Source organism: Atractosteus spatula, chromosome 11 (genome assembly GCF_055471065.1).
Source record: "Atractosteus spatula isolate fAtrSpa1 chromosome 11, fAtrSpa1.hap1, whole genome shotgun sequence".
Classification (NCBI taxonomy): Eukaryota; Metazoa; Chordata; class Actinopteri; order Semionotiformes; family Lepisosteidae; genus Atractosteus; species Atractosteus spatula.
The window spans coordinates 483,035-500,189 of NC_142716.1; the positions used below are offsets into that span (position 1 = coordinate 483,035).

Genomic DNA, 17,155 nt, shown 5'->3' on the forward strand with positions numbered 1-17,155 from the left:
TAACACCAGTTTGGCTTAGTGGGCTCTGATCTGGAAAACAGATGCTATAACTGTTTGTTTTTGTCATCCTTGAGGTCCCCTGAGTGCAACTAAACAAAGCAGTTTTCTAGCAGGGCAATCCACAAAACACCTCTGGTCCGTGGACATTAGAACGGCCTGGGTACACGAAGACCAAAGCGATACCTATTTGGCGTGACAGCACTTCTTCAGATCTATCGAAATAATGTTTGCTTTGACATCACTCCACTGAAGCATACAATCAACATAACTTTCTCTATTACATTATGATTTACACAGTGGACACTTCTAATCTTAGTTAAAACATGAAAGCCACGATATTGTGTAGGACCTTCACGCGTTGACGCAGATACTGCAAGAACACAGCTCTATTAAATTTCACTTCAAGACCCCCTGGGGTTTTGCAGCGTCTAACACAACCAGGATATCCCCAAAAGAAAGAGTTTAAGAACATTTGCAAGAATAGAATAAGTAATTGACATTATTTAAGAGTGAACTTGCAGACAGGATACAAGATTTCCGCAGTCTATTTCCATTACACCTTGGGATATAGAGGCAATTCTCAGTGGATAATCCCACCAGATTTCTGTAGAGCCTTCTGCCAGTAGAGAACCTTTAGGACAATTTGATTTACCCCTAAAAGACTGTGCTCCTCATGTTCTATATTTTCCCCCTCCTTGTATAATATGCAGAACAGATGTTACCAAACAACAGTTAAGAAATGTTCAAGAAAACCAATGAAAAAAAACAGAAAATTGATCGCATTTGTCAGTAGACTCTGCTTAGTGTTTGTAACTGGATTTAAGAGACAACCTGCAAAAATGGGTTCTGGGACTTCAGGATAGTTGCTATTTCTCAAGGCAAATAAATGAACAGGTTGAACAGGCTGACTGCTTTCGAGTCTACACCCGTAATATTTCTTGGAGCAAAGCTAGTTGTTATTTGCAAGGGCATGGCACATAAATGAGGGCTCTCTAGTTTTAAAGCATAATGGAGTATTGAGTACCAGCTGCCTTGGTGTCACTAACAAGATCCATAAAGATGGATTAGGAAAATAAAACAGAATTTAAAGCCTGATGTTGCAAAATGTAATAGCATGTTCAGACCCTTTGCATTCGAAACAGACTGCTAGAGGTTCTGAAATAAAGTTCAGGGACGTGCAGATCACTCACAGGTGATAGCAAGGGCATCGTGGGAGGACACCTTGTGAAAGAACACTTGTACCTCTGGTACTAGGTGTCAGTTCTCTGCAGTGTGTTTTTAGCTGACTTTTTATTTGTTTTTAGCTGAAGATTTTATTTTTTCTAGACTAGGATAAAAAATGTGTCCTTGACATTCTTTGCCTCAGGTAATGTCAGCCCAGATTGCAATTAACCTGTCTCATGTGAGAAGACAAGCTTTTGTAGCCTACAGTGTGCATTCCTCCACAGTTGTGATGAATTGACTCAGCTTGCAGTGGGACCCACTAAAGGAAAAAAAATGGAAAAGTCTCGCAAAAGATTTGGGGAGAGAATTACTGCCAGAGAATTACAAACACTGGAGGCCGTTTTCGGAGAAAGTGAAACATATATTCAGGCATCTTCAAGCTTTCAATTATCTTACAGGCATGTTACAACTCACAACAGAAATTTAAATTCTCATTTTATAATGTCAATTTTTAACCTTTTTAATATTTGAAATTTAACAAAGGAACTGATTGAATTGGTCACTGTGTTCTAAATCACACACTACTTGAGTTTCTGTGATTTGGTTGTGAATATATTTACCTGTGAACTTTTATTTTAGGTTAAATAAACCTGCAGTAATTATAATATATGAGGAAAGATAGTGAATAAAGCAGAGCTTTGGAATTATAAAAAGGCTGGGTTTTTTAAAAAAAATGTGCTTCAAGGCACCACAGTAACTCCCAAAATGCCTGATCAATACATTTATCATATTTATCGGTTTTAAAAACACTAGATTTGGATAAAAGGTGAGATCAGAGCCAACATGGATATACAAGCAATCACGTCTTCCTTAACTAACTTACTAAATGTCTATGTGCAAGCAACAGCAGCAATGGGAGGAGGAGAATGTCTCACTGAGGAGACAAAATGGTCAATTTAGATTATCAGAGGGTTTCTGATACAGTTAAGCTTTGCAGATGTTTCATATGTGCCTGTTTATATTAGGCTTTGATTATCTTGCATATTTTTTCTGACCCTTTAAGTTATTTCTGATATTTATAACTAATTTTAATTTACTGTGTATGGAATGCATATTGTCTAAACTGTTCTAATAAATGTGTTAGCTGCCTGGATTAATTTGCAAAGAAACTAAATGTCACAATGAAGGGGGAGTCTCATTTTAAAGAGCAGGATGATTTTAGATTTGCTAACAAATAATATTGTTGTCTTTTCTCCTTCTACCAACAAAAAAAGTCTACCTATCTTGGAACAGGGACCTGTCTTTTGCAAATGAAGACGTGTGATCCTGTTAAGAGTACATTTTAATATCCTGACTCTCAGCTGATTCATTTTAATTTTGTCCATGGACTTCACTTGACTCTTCAATGTGCCTTCTAAGAGCAACAGGCTCTGCGGGAACATTCAGATTATCGCTGTGCTCCGAGAGACTGTCTCTTTACCTCATCAGGTTTTTTGCTGAATGAAAACTGAACGACAGTCCTCCAGCCAGAGGGTCATGAGAGAAAATGGGATGGCTTTTCATGGCTATGCTACTGCAGTGCACTGTTTCCAGCCACCCCCACTCAAAAAATGAAAAATGATCACCACAAAATCATACAATGCACTAGTAGGACCTCTTCAAGCTAACTGTGCATAATTATGTCACCACATTACTAAAATGCTACTGCTGCTCTGGAATCCATCAGAGAAAAGCAACCACATACATTTCCAGATTAAAAGCAATGTTGTACACTGACAGAGTGAAACTGATTTTTTTATCTTAAACAGAGAAGACTAAGAAGAGGCCTGACTCAAGTATTCAGTTTCCTCAGCCACTGAATTTTGTCAAAACCAGCACTGACACACAAACCAGAGGACACAAATGGAAAAGAGTGGATGTTCATTACTGAACAATAAAGCAAAGCACTTCTTAAAGAGTTATGGGAGAATGGAATAAACCGCCCAGTCAAATTGTTGCAGGTGGTACCCTGGCTTCTTTCAAGTAACTTCCAGATGAGATCTTTGGATCCATTAACTCTTAAAAAAGAAACAAGGTAGATGGGTCACAGAGCCGACTCTCACAGGTAACAACTCCTACATCCTTAAAAAATAATAAAATGTACAAAAGTATATACAGTTCATAAAAATACAATCCTGAATATCTGGAAACTTCAGAAGTGTTTTTCAAATCGGAACAGACAATACCTGCCCCTGGTGTGTTCACATACGTCCTGCAGTCACTAATCTGATAGTGGCTCTGGACAGGTTTTATTTTCATGGCTTGCTGAGATATCATACACCCCAAGCAGCCACTGCAAAGAGCAAATACTTTAAAATATACTCGGAGTTTGAATGCATCTCAATCAAAAAAAACTTCCATCAGCTGTGAGAAATACACCTAGCAGGAGCTGTGGTCTCACACTGAGAACAAACATTGAAGGGAAATGGCCAGAAAGATGTAACACCTGGAGACCGATGGAAATGTGTCATCATGGAGAAAACTGTATCTGCTAATTCAAATGTGTTCGTACGTGTCCGCTGAAAACAGGTGGCTGTTATTTCTGCACAACTGTTGTATCACAGCAAATTACAAAGCTCACAGAAATATGCTGAATGTTGTCCTTTTTTACTGAACAGGCAAAACATAAACAGAATCATCCTTGTTGGGTCAAAGAAAGGTAAGGACATGAATCAATGTATTTGCTTATAAAAGGGAAATGTTAACTGTATTTTTAAAGGGTTTTTCACTGGCGGTCCTTACCCAAGATCTAGGATCTTAAAGACAAGAGCCGACATGCAAGAAGATAAAAAAATAAAAAGCACAGAGTTCTCTGTGCAGCTGTCTTCCTCTGTAGCAAACTGGCCTGCTGCATAGGAACTGTGGCTCGCATCCATAACGCAGTAGTACACCGGGTAATTACTGAGTCATAAGTGCTGTGCTGTAAGAATACCTTCCCAGGCCACCAAGTCTCGCTCGAGTCCCTGTACAAGAGGGCAGAGGTAGCCAAACAGAGGTTACCATATATGAATGTTATAAATGATTATAAATGTACTATATGTTTTCATTTATTTTTGTTCAGGTACTAACAGGTAACTTTACACAGCTGCGTATTTAATATACTGTATAAAGCGCCAAGTCTCTCCTATGCAAATTCACTGAATGCACCACTTTGGGGGAACACAACCCCCATTTTCGACAGGGGTCGGCTGTAACTGGTGAAGCTGTTCACAAAAACACTTTGAAAGAACTGTCGGATACCTGAGTCAGGCCACCATCTTGACTGAAACAGGACTTCATTTCTTCTGCGCCCCCTTATTTTAACAGCGCAAACTAACTGCAAGTGAATCAAGGGAAAGCTAGAGAGACACCTACCAAGTCTGGAGTTCAGTGGCCAAAGAGGTTTGACGAAATGCAACTAAAAAACTCCAGGCACGTTCCGCAAGCAGGCTATGGCCTGCGCTGGTGTAGAAAGCGTTGCTGCCTCCTGTGAGGCTCAGTCCTGGGTGTGACGGACTGTCATGTCCACTGGTGCAGTGGTTCCCAGAACAAGAGCAGCTTGAATGTTCAAATAAAACTAAGACTAAAAATTTCTCATAGTTTCAAATATTATTTTCTGATGATAATGATAAGGTTTTCAGTTTTAATCAAGCAATTTAGAGATAATCATATCAGTCAAAGTTTATTTTAGTCAATTTATTATTTTGATGTAATAATCAGGGGCTGGCTTTACAGCAATAAATAATTATTGTGCAGAACATTCAGCCATATTTATCAGCAGAATACATAATGTTAGCCATAACAATGCAAGATTACTCTTATTCAGTAAGACGCAGATATTGGATATTTGGTGATTTAGAAGTGAAAATAATTTGCTTATCTGCTCTTTGTATGAACTTGAAAAGATGAATACACAGTGATTATTGTAAGGGAGGCAAAAAAATTCTTAGAGTTCTATGTAGCCTGTGTATTTTGGTACAGTGTAGTATTCTTTTGTCAGGTGTCTAACGTTTAGGAAAATATGACTATTTTCCTCGCCAATCCTACACAAGTTGCGTAACAATCAGCATTTTTAACAACAAAACAAATTCCCTTCTGTGAAAAACAGTGTCCCGGGACTTCCAGCCATTCCAAGATGGAAAATCCATTTGCATTTGAAAAGGTCAAGAGTCTCATTACGGGTCCTTTCTGGGCAGAGTTGTGAACCAGCTTGAAGGCGGGCAACCCTAAAGCACAGGCTGCGAGGCAATCCTGAATAGAGAATTTATCTGCAGAGAGCTGGCATCATTCTCAAGGAGGCGAAGTGTCTGAAAGTGCTTACCTTGTGCCTGCCCCTGTTCTTGTGCAAACAACACTTCTGTGCATATTGATAGTAGCAAGAAGAACGCCCTCCTAAAATGAAGAACAGAGAACAGCCTTCAGGTTTTCAAAGTTGAAATTAACCTTCAACTTCAATGAAGAAAACATATTCATACAGCATGTTATACATCTCGTAGTGCTCCCGGGTTCACGTGGGTATGCACCCTTGCCGCTGCCGCCTCAGGTCAGCCCCCCACCGTCGGGGACTCGAACCCGGGCCTCCGGCATCACTCAAAAGGGACCCAGCCAGTTGAGCTGAAGGGAAATCTCCCCTCAGCCCGACGGCTGCGGTCCCTGCTATTCACAGGGAAGGGCGGTGACGTCACTGCGCTGGTAAGCCGGCTCGAACAACCTGCATTGGTGGCCGTATGCGTTACAATATCATCATTTATTTTTTAATGTTGAATGATGGTTAAAGAAAGTAATCACTAATGTGTTAGTTTAATTATTACAGCTTTAAATATATTACCATGACCATTATTCTGTACAACTATATTTACTGAAATAAAAGCACACTGCTCTTAAATAAACTCTGCTGCAATGACAAGGGCACAAGGTGCTTATTTGTAATCATTTTCCAACACACTTTTAAAGACAGCCAAAAAGAAAACACTACCGATATAAGCTAGAAAAAAAGTCAAAACTTAAATTTATTTTTTTCACATCACATTATGAAGCAGGCAGACAATGTGCAATTACACCACTCACCACAGGGTAGCAGTGTGCGCATTATAAAAATCATATTAAGATGCAGTTACAAGGAAATGTTTATTTTTCATTTTTATTTGGTCTCCTTGCCTATTCAGTTTTCCACACGGTCCTCAGATTATCTCAACATACAGCGTTAGGCTCTTGAACACACCCAAGAGCACGGTCCAACAGCACACGCTAAACTAACTGCTGCAGTGCAGTGCAGTTCCTAGCGAGATTCATATTTGAAGCTCACATTTTCAAACAACAGATATTCATGCTGCGCCCCACCCCACTCTCCTCCGCTCCCTCCCCCTTGGCTAACCCTCTATCACCCCCTTATCCAGCCTTCCGGCCGGACTGGGTCTGGAAATTAACCTTCGCAAAGTCGCTTAGTCACCTCGGCGTGGGAACTTGTTCCTAATTCCTGAAATAAGTGATCTGAGATAAATTCAGGCAGCGGAGATTATTTAACAATACACATGGCAGAAGTCCTGTTTCAGAAACCTTTCCTCCTACCTTGTAAATATAACTAGCAGTAACATGGGAGCACACAGGAATTTCAAAGCAATAAAAAAATTTTTATGATCTTGGTGGTTTTAAATTATTTCCTATTTCAGGGTCCAAAAAATGACTCACAGAGATGCAATTACAAGAACCTAAATGAAAGGAAACCAGCATCAAAAGCACAGGGATCCAAACCTCACTGTTGTTGTTGTTGTTGTCAAAATGATTCTTGTTAGTGCTGCTATGATGGCTCTCAATCACTTCAAGCCCAGCAGGAGAAAAAAAACTCACAGGAGATCCCTTATCATCCATGATAGCTCAAACCTTCAACAGAGCAGCTGTCTTTATTTTTCAGAAAATACAGAATAAGAGGATAAACTAAGATTTAAAGAGTATAGCAGGCCCTAGAAAAATGTCTCCCGTCTCTGCAGGAGACTGAGGTTTACCTCATTGGGTTTTCCCACCACCACTTGGAAAAAGCTACAGTACTTCCTTTACCAATGTCAAAAGTGCAGTGCCCAGCTCAGCCATTCATATCCCCAGCCTGACCTTCCTATGTGGAACAATGTGCAAGTCTCAGCATTGACTGGCACTACTATAGACCAGGTTCTTCAGCACATTATCCTTCTGGAACCCACAGTGTTCCAGATCAGGTGAACTGGGCTGCCCAACAGCAGGGGACAACAGCGCTTGACTGCTGCTGCTAGCCGGCCTCACGGGCCCTCAGCCTTGTTTCTCAAAAAGTGAAATATTTAAGTTCTTGCAGCCTTTCTGACTGGCTGTTTAAACATATTCAAAAACGAGAACAATGTCTGCTGCATATTACTTGACAAATTTATTAGACACAGATACAGAGAAAAATTTATAGTCCAAGAGCAAGGGAGGCAAAACTTTTTTTGAAAAAGTTAAAAAGAGGAAAATTAAGATTTGTCAAATCGTTTTCAAATAAGACAAACCCGTGGATCTGGGTTGAATTTAAGAGCATAAGAGAGCACCGTTTTACTAATTACTGGTTCACATTCTGAAACTGCACAAGATCTGAAACCTGCTTTTACTAGAATACACTTTTATCACTCTGTTCTACTACTCTATAGATAAATTCCAGCCAAGAGGCTTTGCAGGTTCCAGGATGTGTTATTCCAGTCTCTCCTTCCACTGGTTTTTCTATTCGCAAAATAAGAGACACACACATACTGGATCTCACAAGAGGTTATTGCACAGAGCTATAAACCGGGACATTCAGAAACCTTCCATCATTTCGAAGGAAAGCACCACCCAAGCATTAGTGGGTTTTTCCTGTAGCCTAAACATTTACTTTAAAGAAAGGCCTAGTCTTCAAACAGCAGTAAAACATACTTGGCAATGCATTATAACTATGGAGTACAAACCCCGCTGCATGCTCTCTGAATATAACCACCCCTGGAGCTACTGAGCATGAAGGACAACTGGACAACCTCGTTCTGGAAGCAATTCTTTCAGAATTACTGGTTAAGTGCTTCCAAATATACTGTTTGCAAACTGTGCACATTTTAGACTGTCTGCTGCCAATTCAGTGAAGTGGAAATACCTTGACATTTACTGCATTTGACCCCTGATGTCATTTTGAAATACAAGTTTCGAATAATCTTAGCTTTGCACATTAAAGTACAGTACCTCAGTCAAAACCACAAATTAGCATCATTCTAGCTGGAATTCCAGAGCACAGTAATAGAAGATGGAACAGAATGAGAGCATCTTTGGAAATTATGTATTTGTGATTCCTGATTAAGATTTTCTAAACTTTATAGTTTAGCCTTTTCTTCCTTGGTTCCTTCCTGCCAATCAAAGACAGAACTTTTTAACAGGCTCTATTCTTCTTTCTTTAGACAGCAGCAGCAACAGAAACACCATTTGCTCAGCCTGTTACCAACAGCTTCCTCCAAGTCCCACCAAAAATTTTAAGATTGGAAGCTTCTGAGTTAACAATGAGATTTTCAGTGACTTAATCTACTGAAACATTACACATTAGAAACAGCAGAGACACTGCAAACAGAAGGTCAGTCTTGGTTACAAGCTTTAAAATTATTTAAGGAAAAATTAAAGGCAGTCCCAGAAGTACCGTGAAGCAAACATTGTATCGATGGCAATCTGATTTACTGCTTAATTATTACACCTGTAGCTTTTTAAATAATGACCTCCAGTGGTGTGTATTACAGTCTGCCTAGTTTCACTCCTCTAGCACTTTGACATCTCCTGAATGAGTACAAGCCAAAGAAAACAGCTGAAAACAGCAAAAAAGCTGTCCTTAACATGGAAAATACTTAAATAAAGTTTACTATACAATGTCCTATAAAGTGGAAATTGGCCTAATTGTCCAGATAATTCCAAATCATTTTTAAATGATTTTCCTTGAGGTTTACTGTGGTCTCTTATTTGGTTAGCAACTGGTGAAAAGAGTTACACCATGAAGCTGAAGAATAATGCAATACTGTCGTTTCTGATATACTGTAAGCAATACACAATGTAGAACAACAAACAGTGTTAAAAAATTATGTTTGGAACACTGGAAAAAAGTCAGAGGTAGAATAAAAATTTAAATCTTATTTAAAGACAATAGGAAAGCAGAAGTCACTTTGTGTGCTCCCAGTAGATGGCTTAATTGAATTTGGGACCACTGGCAGATTCATGACAGTGTTTACACTACAAGTCTGAAACAACCACAGTCCTGCAGCAGCACGTAAAGTCAGAGTAACTGAGAGCAATATGTAAAGTTCCTTTTAAAACAAACAGTGAGCATTTCTTGCTTCATTCATTCTTATTGCTTCTGTTAGAGAATGCCTATATCTTTGCCACACAAGGATCATGCAAAGGACAACAAAAAATGTTAAGAGCTGAGATGTCATTCAGTCCTTTCAAAAAACCTCATCTTTGTGTGGCCTCAAAGGAACGTGAGATCTCCAAAGCAGAGCCCAACGTAAATGGTTTTCCCAGATTAACACAGCGCTGCACACCCCCAGCAAGGGAAACTACACACTGACAGTGTCACCTGGCCACAGACAGCCTCTCCAAACTCCACCACCTGAAAAACTGTGTCCCAGCAGGTGAGCCGGGCAGAACAATTTGTTCAATAAAATAAAATGATATCTAGCTATGAGGTCAACATGAGCCCAGAGAAGACTACAATGGGCCTATTTTAATTATGCACTGCATTTGGAAAAGCTTCTCAAAATCCTCATTGGTTGGTTTTTAAACTCTGTTATTTAACAGGGAAACTGACCCAAGGAGATTCCCAAAACTACCTTAGCCCATAGAGGGATGGGTAAAGTAAGAGGAGATGACTGCCTTTCAAACTGACTACAGGAGACCTTGTGTTAAACTCAGAAATACACAGAAGTGGGAGTGTGGAACAGGCTGCCCAGCCATGTTATTGAGGTGGCTGGATGATGTCATAAGATAATAAGTTACTACCAATCCAACAAGCTAGACGGGACGGATGTCCTTATGAAAGAGAAACGATGTTTAGCCACAGAAATACCTCACTGTAATGCCGTATTGATATTGTAAATCATTTATGTTCTTTTTTCAGATCAATATGAATTGCCATTATGTCAGTCAGTGAAAGGGAAACAGCTGTCTCCTTAAGTGTAATATACACAAGGCAATTTCACTGAAAAAACACTGCACTCATTCCCACGGATTAACAGGACTCCTGCCAAACGCAGTTATTTTATTTCTACTACAGTATCTTTAATCAGCATAAAGCAATTACCTTCCCATTAGTGTTGCACAACAGCCAGCATGAAGCATGCTTACAGTAGTGCTGCTTGACTGCAGCTGTGTTACGTCTGTCCTCACTCACCCCTAGCGGAGCTGGACCAGGGCAGGACAGGCTGGCTGTGTGCACCCACTCGCCGGGCAGACAGGGCGTCAGCCAAACTTCACATCGCCACGAGACACTTCCTCCAGGTCTCCAGTGAGAAGCAGCCTGCTGGGCGGGCTCTTATTAGACGAGCAGGGCAGGCTGCCAGTGAAGTAGGGCTGAGCATGCAGGTATGATGTACAAACCTGAGACGCGGGCAGAAGCCAAGGGTATATTTCTCACCACACTAATGGGATTCATACGGAGCTGAATATACGAGCTGCAATATTTATTTTTAACATTGACATCACCATAGACAAAGAAAATGTAAGACTTCTTGGCCCCTGCCTGTACGGACTTGTCTTTATCTGTCATTTGCTACACTGTTTGAATTAATATTTAGCCCCTGAGAATCCTGAAGAGCTGAACTGTCACTGCAGCTTGAAAACAAGTGCGAGCTGCTGCCTAAAGGCCCAACTAAAGATGAATAATCTTACAGATCTTTGAAGTGTTTTTTTACTGAAAATCATGATTGAAACATTTTCCACACAAAAAATAGATTATTACCATGGTTTTGGACCTCAGAAAATATCTTCTTGTTCCTGCCTGCTGGCTGGGGCTCGGGCTAGGGCTCACTGAGATCCTGTACTGGGCTAGGTGACCCTACAAATGGCTGGCTAACACCTTAAAGACAGGAGGCCTGGTGAAACAAGCACCATTGCCTGGCTTAAGGCAGGAGGGGGCAGAACTGAACTGTGCACCGCAGCTATGGTCAAGCCAGCCTCAGAACTGCACAGATGGGAGAGGTTTGCACTACAGTGCACCCCTCAAGCAGACAGACTGCACTGGGGCCTTTACAGAGGCCTGGAGAGACAATGAGCTGGCCAGAGAGAGACGCGTACAAGCTGGGTGTTGCAATGCACAGTGTCCTTCCAAAGGACCCCTTTCCTGGGAGAGATGTCCTCTTGCCTGTTACCTGTCATATGTTCTTAAAACTTTCATCACACAATTAATTATTCCTTCAGCTTCCACGATTGAGAACAATACATATGAAAATAACACTCTGGGTTGTCAGTCTGGAATAAAATGGCCAGTCATGTTGTTGAAGCCAATACCCTGGTTTCTCTCGAGAAACAGCTGGATGAGATTCCTGGATCAATCTTCTACCAACTACCAAACTAGCTGTACCATGTGACCTCCAATCGTTTGTAACTGTTCTTATGTTCTTAACACCCACTAAACGATAGCAACACTTTGCGGACAGCGGCTCTTTGAGGAAACGGGACATTTAAATCGAAACTGTCTTTTCATTCACAGCAGTTCAGATGACTGGAGTATCAACCTAAACCAACTACACAGAGTGAACTGTTTCAGACAGTTGCTTCAGAGTGTTTCAGTCCTAAACACACTAAAAACTACACGAGCCAGTCTCTCTGTAGAGTGCATCTGTGTCTTTCCTATTCTGCCAAATGTTATTTTACAATTTTTAGACATCTTTGTCATTAGTGCCTTTATTGTAAAGTAACACAGACCTAAATGTGTGGCAGGAAAATCCACAACAATTCATTGATCTTGTCTGCTACAATTCCAGCCTGAGACCTACAATAGTGTTGCACATACATTGACTAAACCAATTATAATTCCCCCCATAGACTTCTCCCAGTGTCCGCCTCTACCTTGCTCCCAACACAGCGGAGAGCTTCTTCGCTGGCTGAAAGCCAAGGCCAATCACATCATAATAACCCTAAAACTCTTCCCATCCACAGCTGTTACGGGTTTTACGCCCACTCTCAGAAGATGGACTCATTAAGAGGTACTGAATAAAACTACTCTACCATGAAAACAGATTAGGAGGCACATCAGACATCCTTGTGCACCTTTACTGATCACTGCAGAGCTCCCTGTCGATGTGAATCACTCCAGCACACACTCAAGCTGGCTAATTGCACTTCCGTCCTTAGCAAAACTGTTCTGATTTGTCACAGAGTCAAGAGGTCATTTTTGCCTTAAGTAAAGATTTGCTTTGACCACACGACAGACACCAGAGAAAGCACTGGGAGGAAACTCACGCTGAGACTGATTGGCTTCCTGTTCATAGGAAGACATGTAGGTGTGACGCTAACAAACACAGTCATAAATACTGTACATAAATATCCAAAAATAAAGTAATTCCATATTTCTTTAGAGCAAGCTACAGTATGTGCAATTAAAACAGCTCCTTTATTTAATGTGTAACCCCATTGATGATCTAATTAACATTCTTCCTTAATGATGTAAATATTTGCTTTGGAGTAATGAGTTTCCTAAGGTCTACACTGTACTTCAAGTCTTCCTTTCCTCAGTGAGTTAAGATCCTGAGGACACACAAATAAAACTTCAGGGTCTTGTGCATAAGCCTGGTTGTCCAGCAGAGAGCTTTCAAGATCCTACAATAATAAAATCCTGAAATGGCTCTTTGCTGCACATTGGAACTCTTCTCTTATCTCCATTATGGAGCTGGGAGAATTTCCCAAGTCACAAACTCTTGTTCCCTTTAGCTCTTATCAAACTTGTGAACTTTCACAATAAACTGTCCAGTCTACCAATAGAGATAAGATACCCAGAAGCTTCGTGGGATTTGAGTCAAACACTAGCTATAGCATGAACGATAATTCACACGTGAAGAAGATCTTATCACTCCAGGGTTAAAAGCTTCCACGGATCTGAAGTTGGACAAAATAATGTACAGGCACAGTTTCCATAGTAACACAGACAGCAGTGTTTGAGTCCTGATGAGCTGGGAAACATCAGAGCAGCAAAAATTCACAAGTATCTTTACACATCTGTGAAGTTCACTTTAATGATATGCTTGCTACTTACGGACAATGTCATAACACTCTAAAAGCTACTTTTATTAGACGGCATTATACTTCATACTGCAGAACACCCCTCCAGGGTGCAAAAACACATTGGCAGGCTGCAGGGAAACTTAATTAGCATACACCTGGATTCAGCCATTCACTTGATAATAGTGAAGCTACTTATGTGTCTCTCTGTACAAGATGATTTTGTAACAAAAAATAAAATTGGTCTTGTGAAAAAAAACTTTCAAAACTTTTTAATTGCTACATATTTACGTTGATATAGTCTGTGAGTGCAGTATGAAGCCTTTTTACACAAAGAGGTGTGGAAGGGAGGAAACAGCTACAAAACCATGCTGTTCGATCTAGTTTTTTTTTCGCATAATGACTAAATTAGATCCTCAGATCAATTAGTTCAATTAGATATTATCAACTAAAAGCGATTGGACAAATGACCTCCTTTAAGTTGTAAACATTTTTACTTCTTCAAACTCTACAAACAACTCAAAGATCAGTAAAGCTTAACAACAGAGATAATTTCTCTCATTACATTGTCGTTCAGAGACAGCGTCGGCATAAAGGAGCACACATTTTACTATGCAGAAACACTGCCTTCCATCTGTTTCAATGTTAAATGACACCATTTCCGCAGTACAGTATTTCCCCGTACACTGTAGGTTTCGCAGGCTTGCCTAGTATTTGAGTTTTCGTGAGTTGTACTGTTACTGTAACGCATGTACTGTACTGTAACAGCAGAGCAGAAGCCGCCTGCCACTGTATACGCTATCCAGCGCCTACAGTATCTGTGGGATGGTGGGTTTTTATTTAATTTCCGTTGTTATAAGTTAAATTTCCTCGCAGATATTCAACAGACTTCCCTCCTATTTATTTAAAATTTAAAATGGCTTGCATGTTACAGGGAAATACAAAAGCAATGAGGACTAAAATAGAGTGCAGTCTGCTTTAAACGCAGTACCATTCTTCACTTCAGGTCCTACAGACCTGCCAGACTAAATGCATTTGAATTCTAAGCTGAACTGTAGAATTAATGGACGTTTTTTTTCATAACACCTCTTCAGTTGTTTCGCGTTTCATGCGATTCTGAAGTGATCATCTGGTCTCAATTACGTCCCACACCGCGAGGAATTCAGCGCGCAGTTGGACGGTTCTTCTCAAATGTGCACTTACTGCTCCGCGCTCACAAACATTACTCATGGGAGTTTGACGAATTACAAAATTAAGTGGCTGCGAAAAAAGTCAACACTGACCCTCATGGTGTGCAAAGGGTTTTGCCGTGCTGAAACAGCATCAAACAAAACTACTTAAAAGTTATTCATTTTGTTGAAAGCATTTTGGGGGGGGGCTTCATAAGAGATTTCAGTTTATTTGACAAGAAAGATGTGTTGTGCGGATTCACGTTGTATTTATTAGAATAAGAATACATTTTATCCGATTGGCTTCTATGCAATGCATAACAACTAACGCATTTTACGATGTTTTCAAAACAACTTCAGTTAATGGAAACAACCAAACCGACTGCTACACCCCTGGATTGTAATTAAGGAAACTGGAACAGGAGGTGGCATCATCGTTTTAAATTCCCTAAATATCACACAGCCCCGGGCTACAACATAAAATTTAAACCAAAAGCTGTAACTGCAGCTGACTGGCGACCTATCAATGCAGACTCTTGTTAGGAAAACCTTGTGGACGTGGAACAATAGCTGTCATTAAGAGAGGTATTATTAGTGGATCATAGGTGATACTGTGTTTTTACGCATACTTGTACTATAATGTCACATTCTCTTGAAGGGCACTGTTAGAAATACTCCTCCACACATGACTGATTATCCCTTTGAGAAAATAAAAACTGGTATTATAGTCTTTGCTATCTTCGGATCTTTTACATACTGTCTTACAGAAAGCCAACTGTTCGTAGCAGATGCCTCGACTTATTCTTCAGATAACAAGTTCATACAAATTCGGAAGATGTCAGGAACTCCCCAATATTTAGCAAGCCAGCGAGTTACCTGTGTGAGTGCTCTGATAATTTTGTTTTAGAAAAACGTGTTTTTTTGGTGTTGATAACGATCTGACACCACCGAATGCTGACGTGGAAAGCAGACCCGGGGGTTCTCCCGTTTATATTTTATAAAATGTAAAATTTTAAATGAGAAACCGGGACTTTTGCTGCTCCATCCTTTTGACAGCCACCTTTTCCCTTTTTGTTTCCAGAAACGATAGGGAAAAAATCCAGCAACAAACAAAAAGCATTTTATGGAGTTTTATGAAACTGGTCAGTGAGTGATTTGTCATTGCCCGAGCCCACTGGATTTCCGGCTCCAGGTCGTGCGCTGCTGTCGTACCGGCCGGCAGGTGAAGCCGGGAGCGCACCGGGGTCACTCTAGTGACTGTCCTGCCCTGTGTTTACTGCAAGGTCTGTCTATATCTGTCTGCAAGTATCCGAGGACACGGCACGATGACCGAAGGAGTCACAAAGCGCAGATGGATTGTTTCTATTCCTGTCACGGCGTTTCCACTGCTCAGAGCAGGAAAACCTTTATATGCCAAACATGCAGTCTGTTTTATGTGACTATGGAAAGGTGCCAACTTACTAACCCCAACACACCGCATGATCGCTTTAACATAAACTGTCTCAGCAATGCGCTTGTAGAGTATGTCTGGAATTAGGGCTCTGCATAAAAGGGGAAAATGAGGAGGAACACGTTTGAACACTTAGTGACCGTATTTCCCCGCAGCTCGCTCGATCTTTCTGTAGTGAATTAAGTTTGTTTCAGCACACAGTGGTTGTACTTACGTTTTTGCGGTGGGAGAAATGTTTCCACTCCTTGTCCGTTGGGCTCCTAAATGCATTTGTATGCATTTGTCCAAGCAGCAGAGTTCTAAGTGAAAACAGAATTTCACGCCAGAAGATTCCGGTTCATGGGCTGGCCCCTAGCTCACACAGCAGAGGACGCCTAGCTTCGTCTAGGGCTGCGACCTCAGAACCGCCACATTGCAAGGGGCTGCAGGATCGCCGAGATCTCCGCTGTCTCTGAGCGGCGTCTCTTTACAGCCCGGTTCTTCACGCTTTTGCTGGGAAACACGGAATGTCGTTTTTTCCGAGAAACATGCCCGTATAACTCGCTCGCACACGGACCGCCGTGTCGCGCAGGTTGCAGTGCTTGGAGGTCTATTTACAGAGCGGCAATGAGGATTCCCGTATTAGGCTCAAAGCGAGGTCCCCTGTGAGCAGTCAGCTCCAGTTTGCGCTCTGTGCCGTAGCTCCAGGCTGTGGATTGTACAGATGCCTTAACTTGCAATGTTGCGAGGGGAGCCGTATTCATCTCCAGTACCAGTTGGTGTTGAATTTCACCAATTACTGACTTCTGACATCACGGATCGGATATACTTCAGAGCTTGCCATCATCATCAATGCTCCCATTCATTTTATCTTTAATCGGCTCGCCGTCACAACTCAATCTTTCTGCTTTCTGCGTTTACTTGGTGTTGTAATTTAGCTATTTGACTAATTTAACGCTTGGAATCGAATGCTACGAGTCCCACATTAAATTAAATAGAAGACCTGTAAGGATTACAACCTTAAATTACAGTACAGTATATTAATCACACAAAGATATAGAATGAAATAAGAATATCATACTTATATTATTCTTACTTCAAAAGTTTAAACGTGCATTAATATGTACAGACTCACGTACTTTAGCGTTTATATGGA

At 40.8% G+C, this 17,155-nt stretch overlaps 1 protein-coding gene across 1 annotated transcript in view; it reads right to left on the reverse strand.

The window, feature by feature from the left end:
* col24a1 (collagen type XXIV alpha 1) overlaps positions 1 to 16,715 on the reverse strand; it is a 105,317-nt gene extending 88,602 nt beyond the window's left edge. The window contains exons 1-2 of the mRNA XM_088927994.1: positions 16,235 to 16,715; positions 5,504 to 5,574 (exon numbers count right to left, since the gene is read on the reverse strand). Of these exons, the coding sequence (XP_088784120.1) occupies positions 5,504 to 5,574; positions 16,235 to 16,290 (127 nt within the window). The 5' untranslated portion in view covers positions 16,291 to 16,715. The remainder of the gene's footprint in view (positions 1 to 5,503; positions 5,575 to 16,234) is intronic.
* Positions 16,716 to 17,155: the final 440 nt, after the last annotated feature.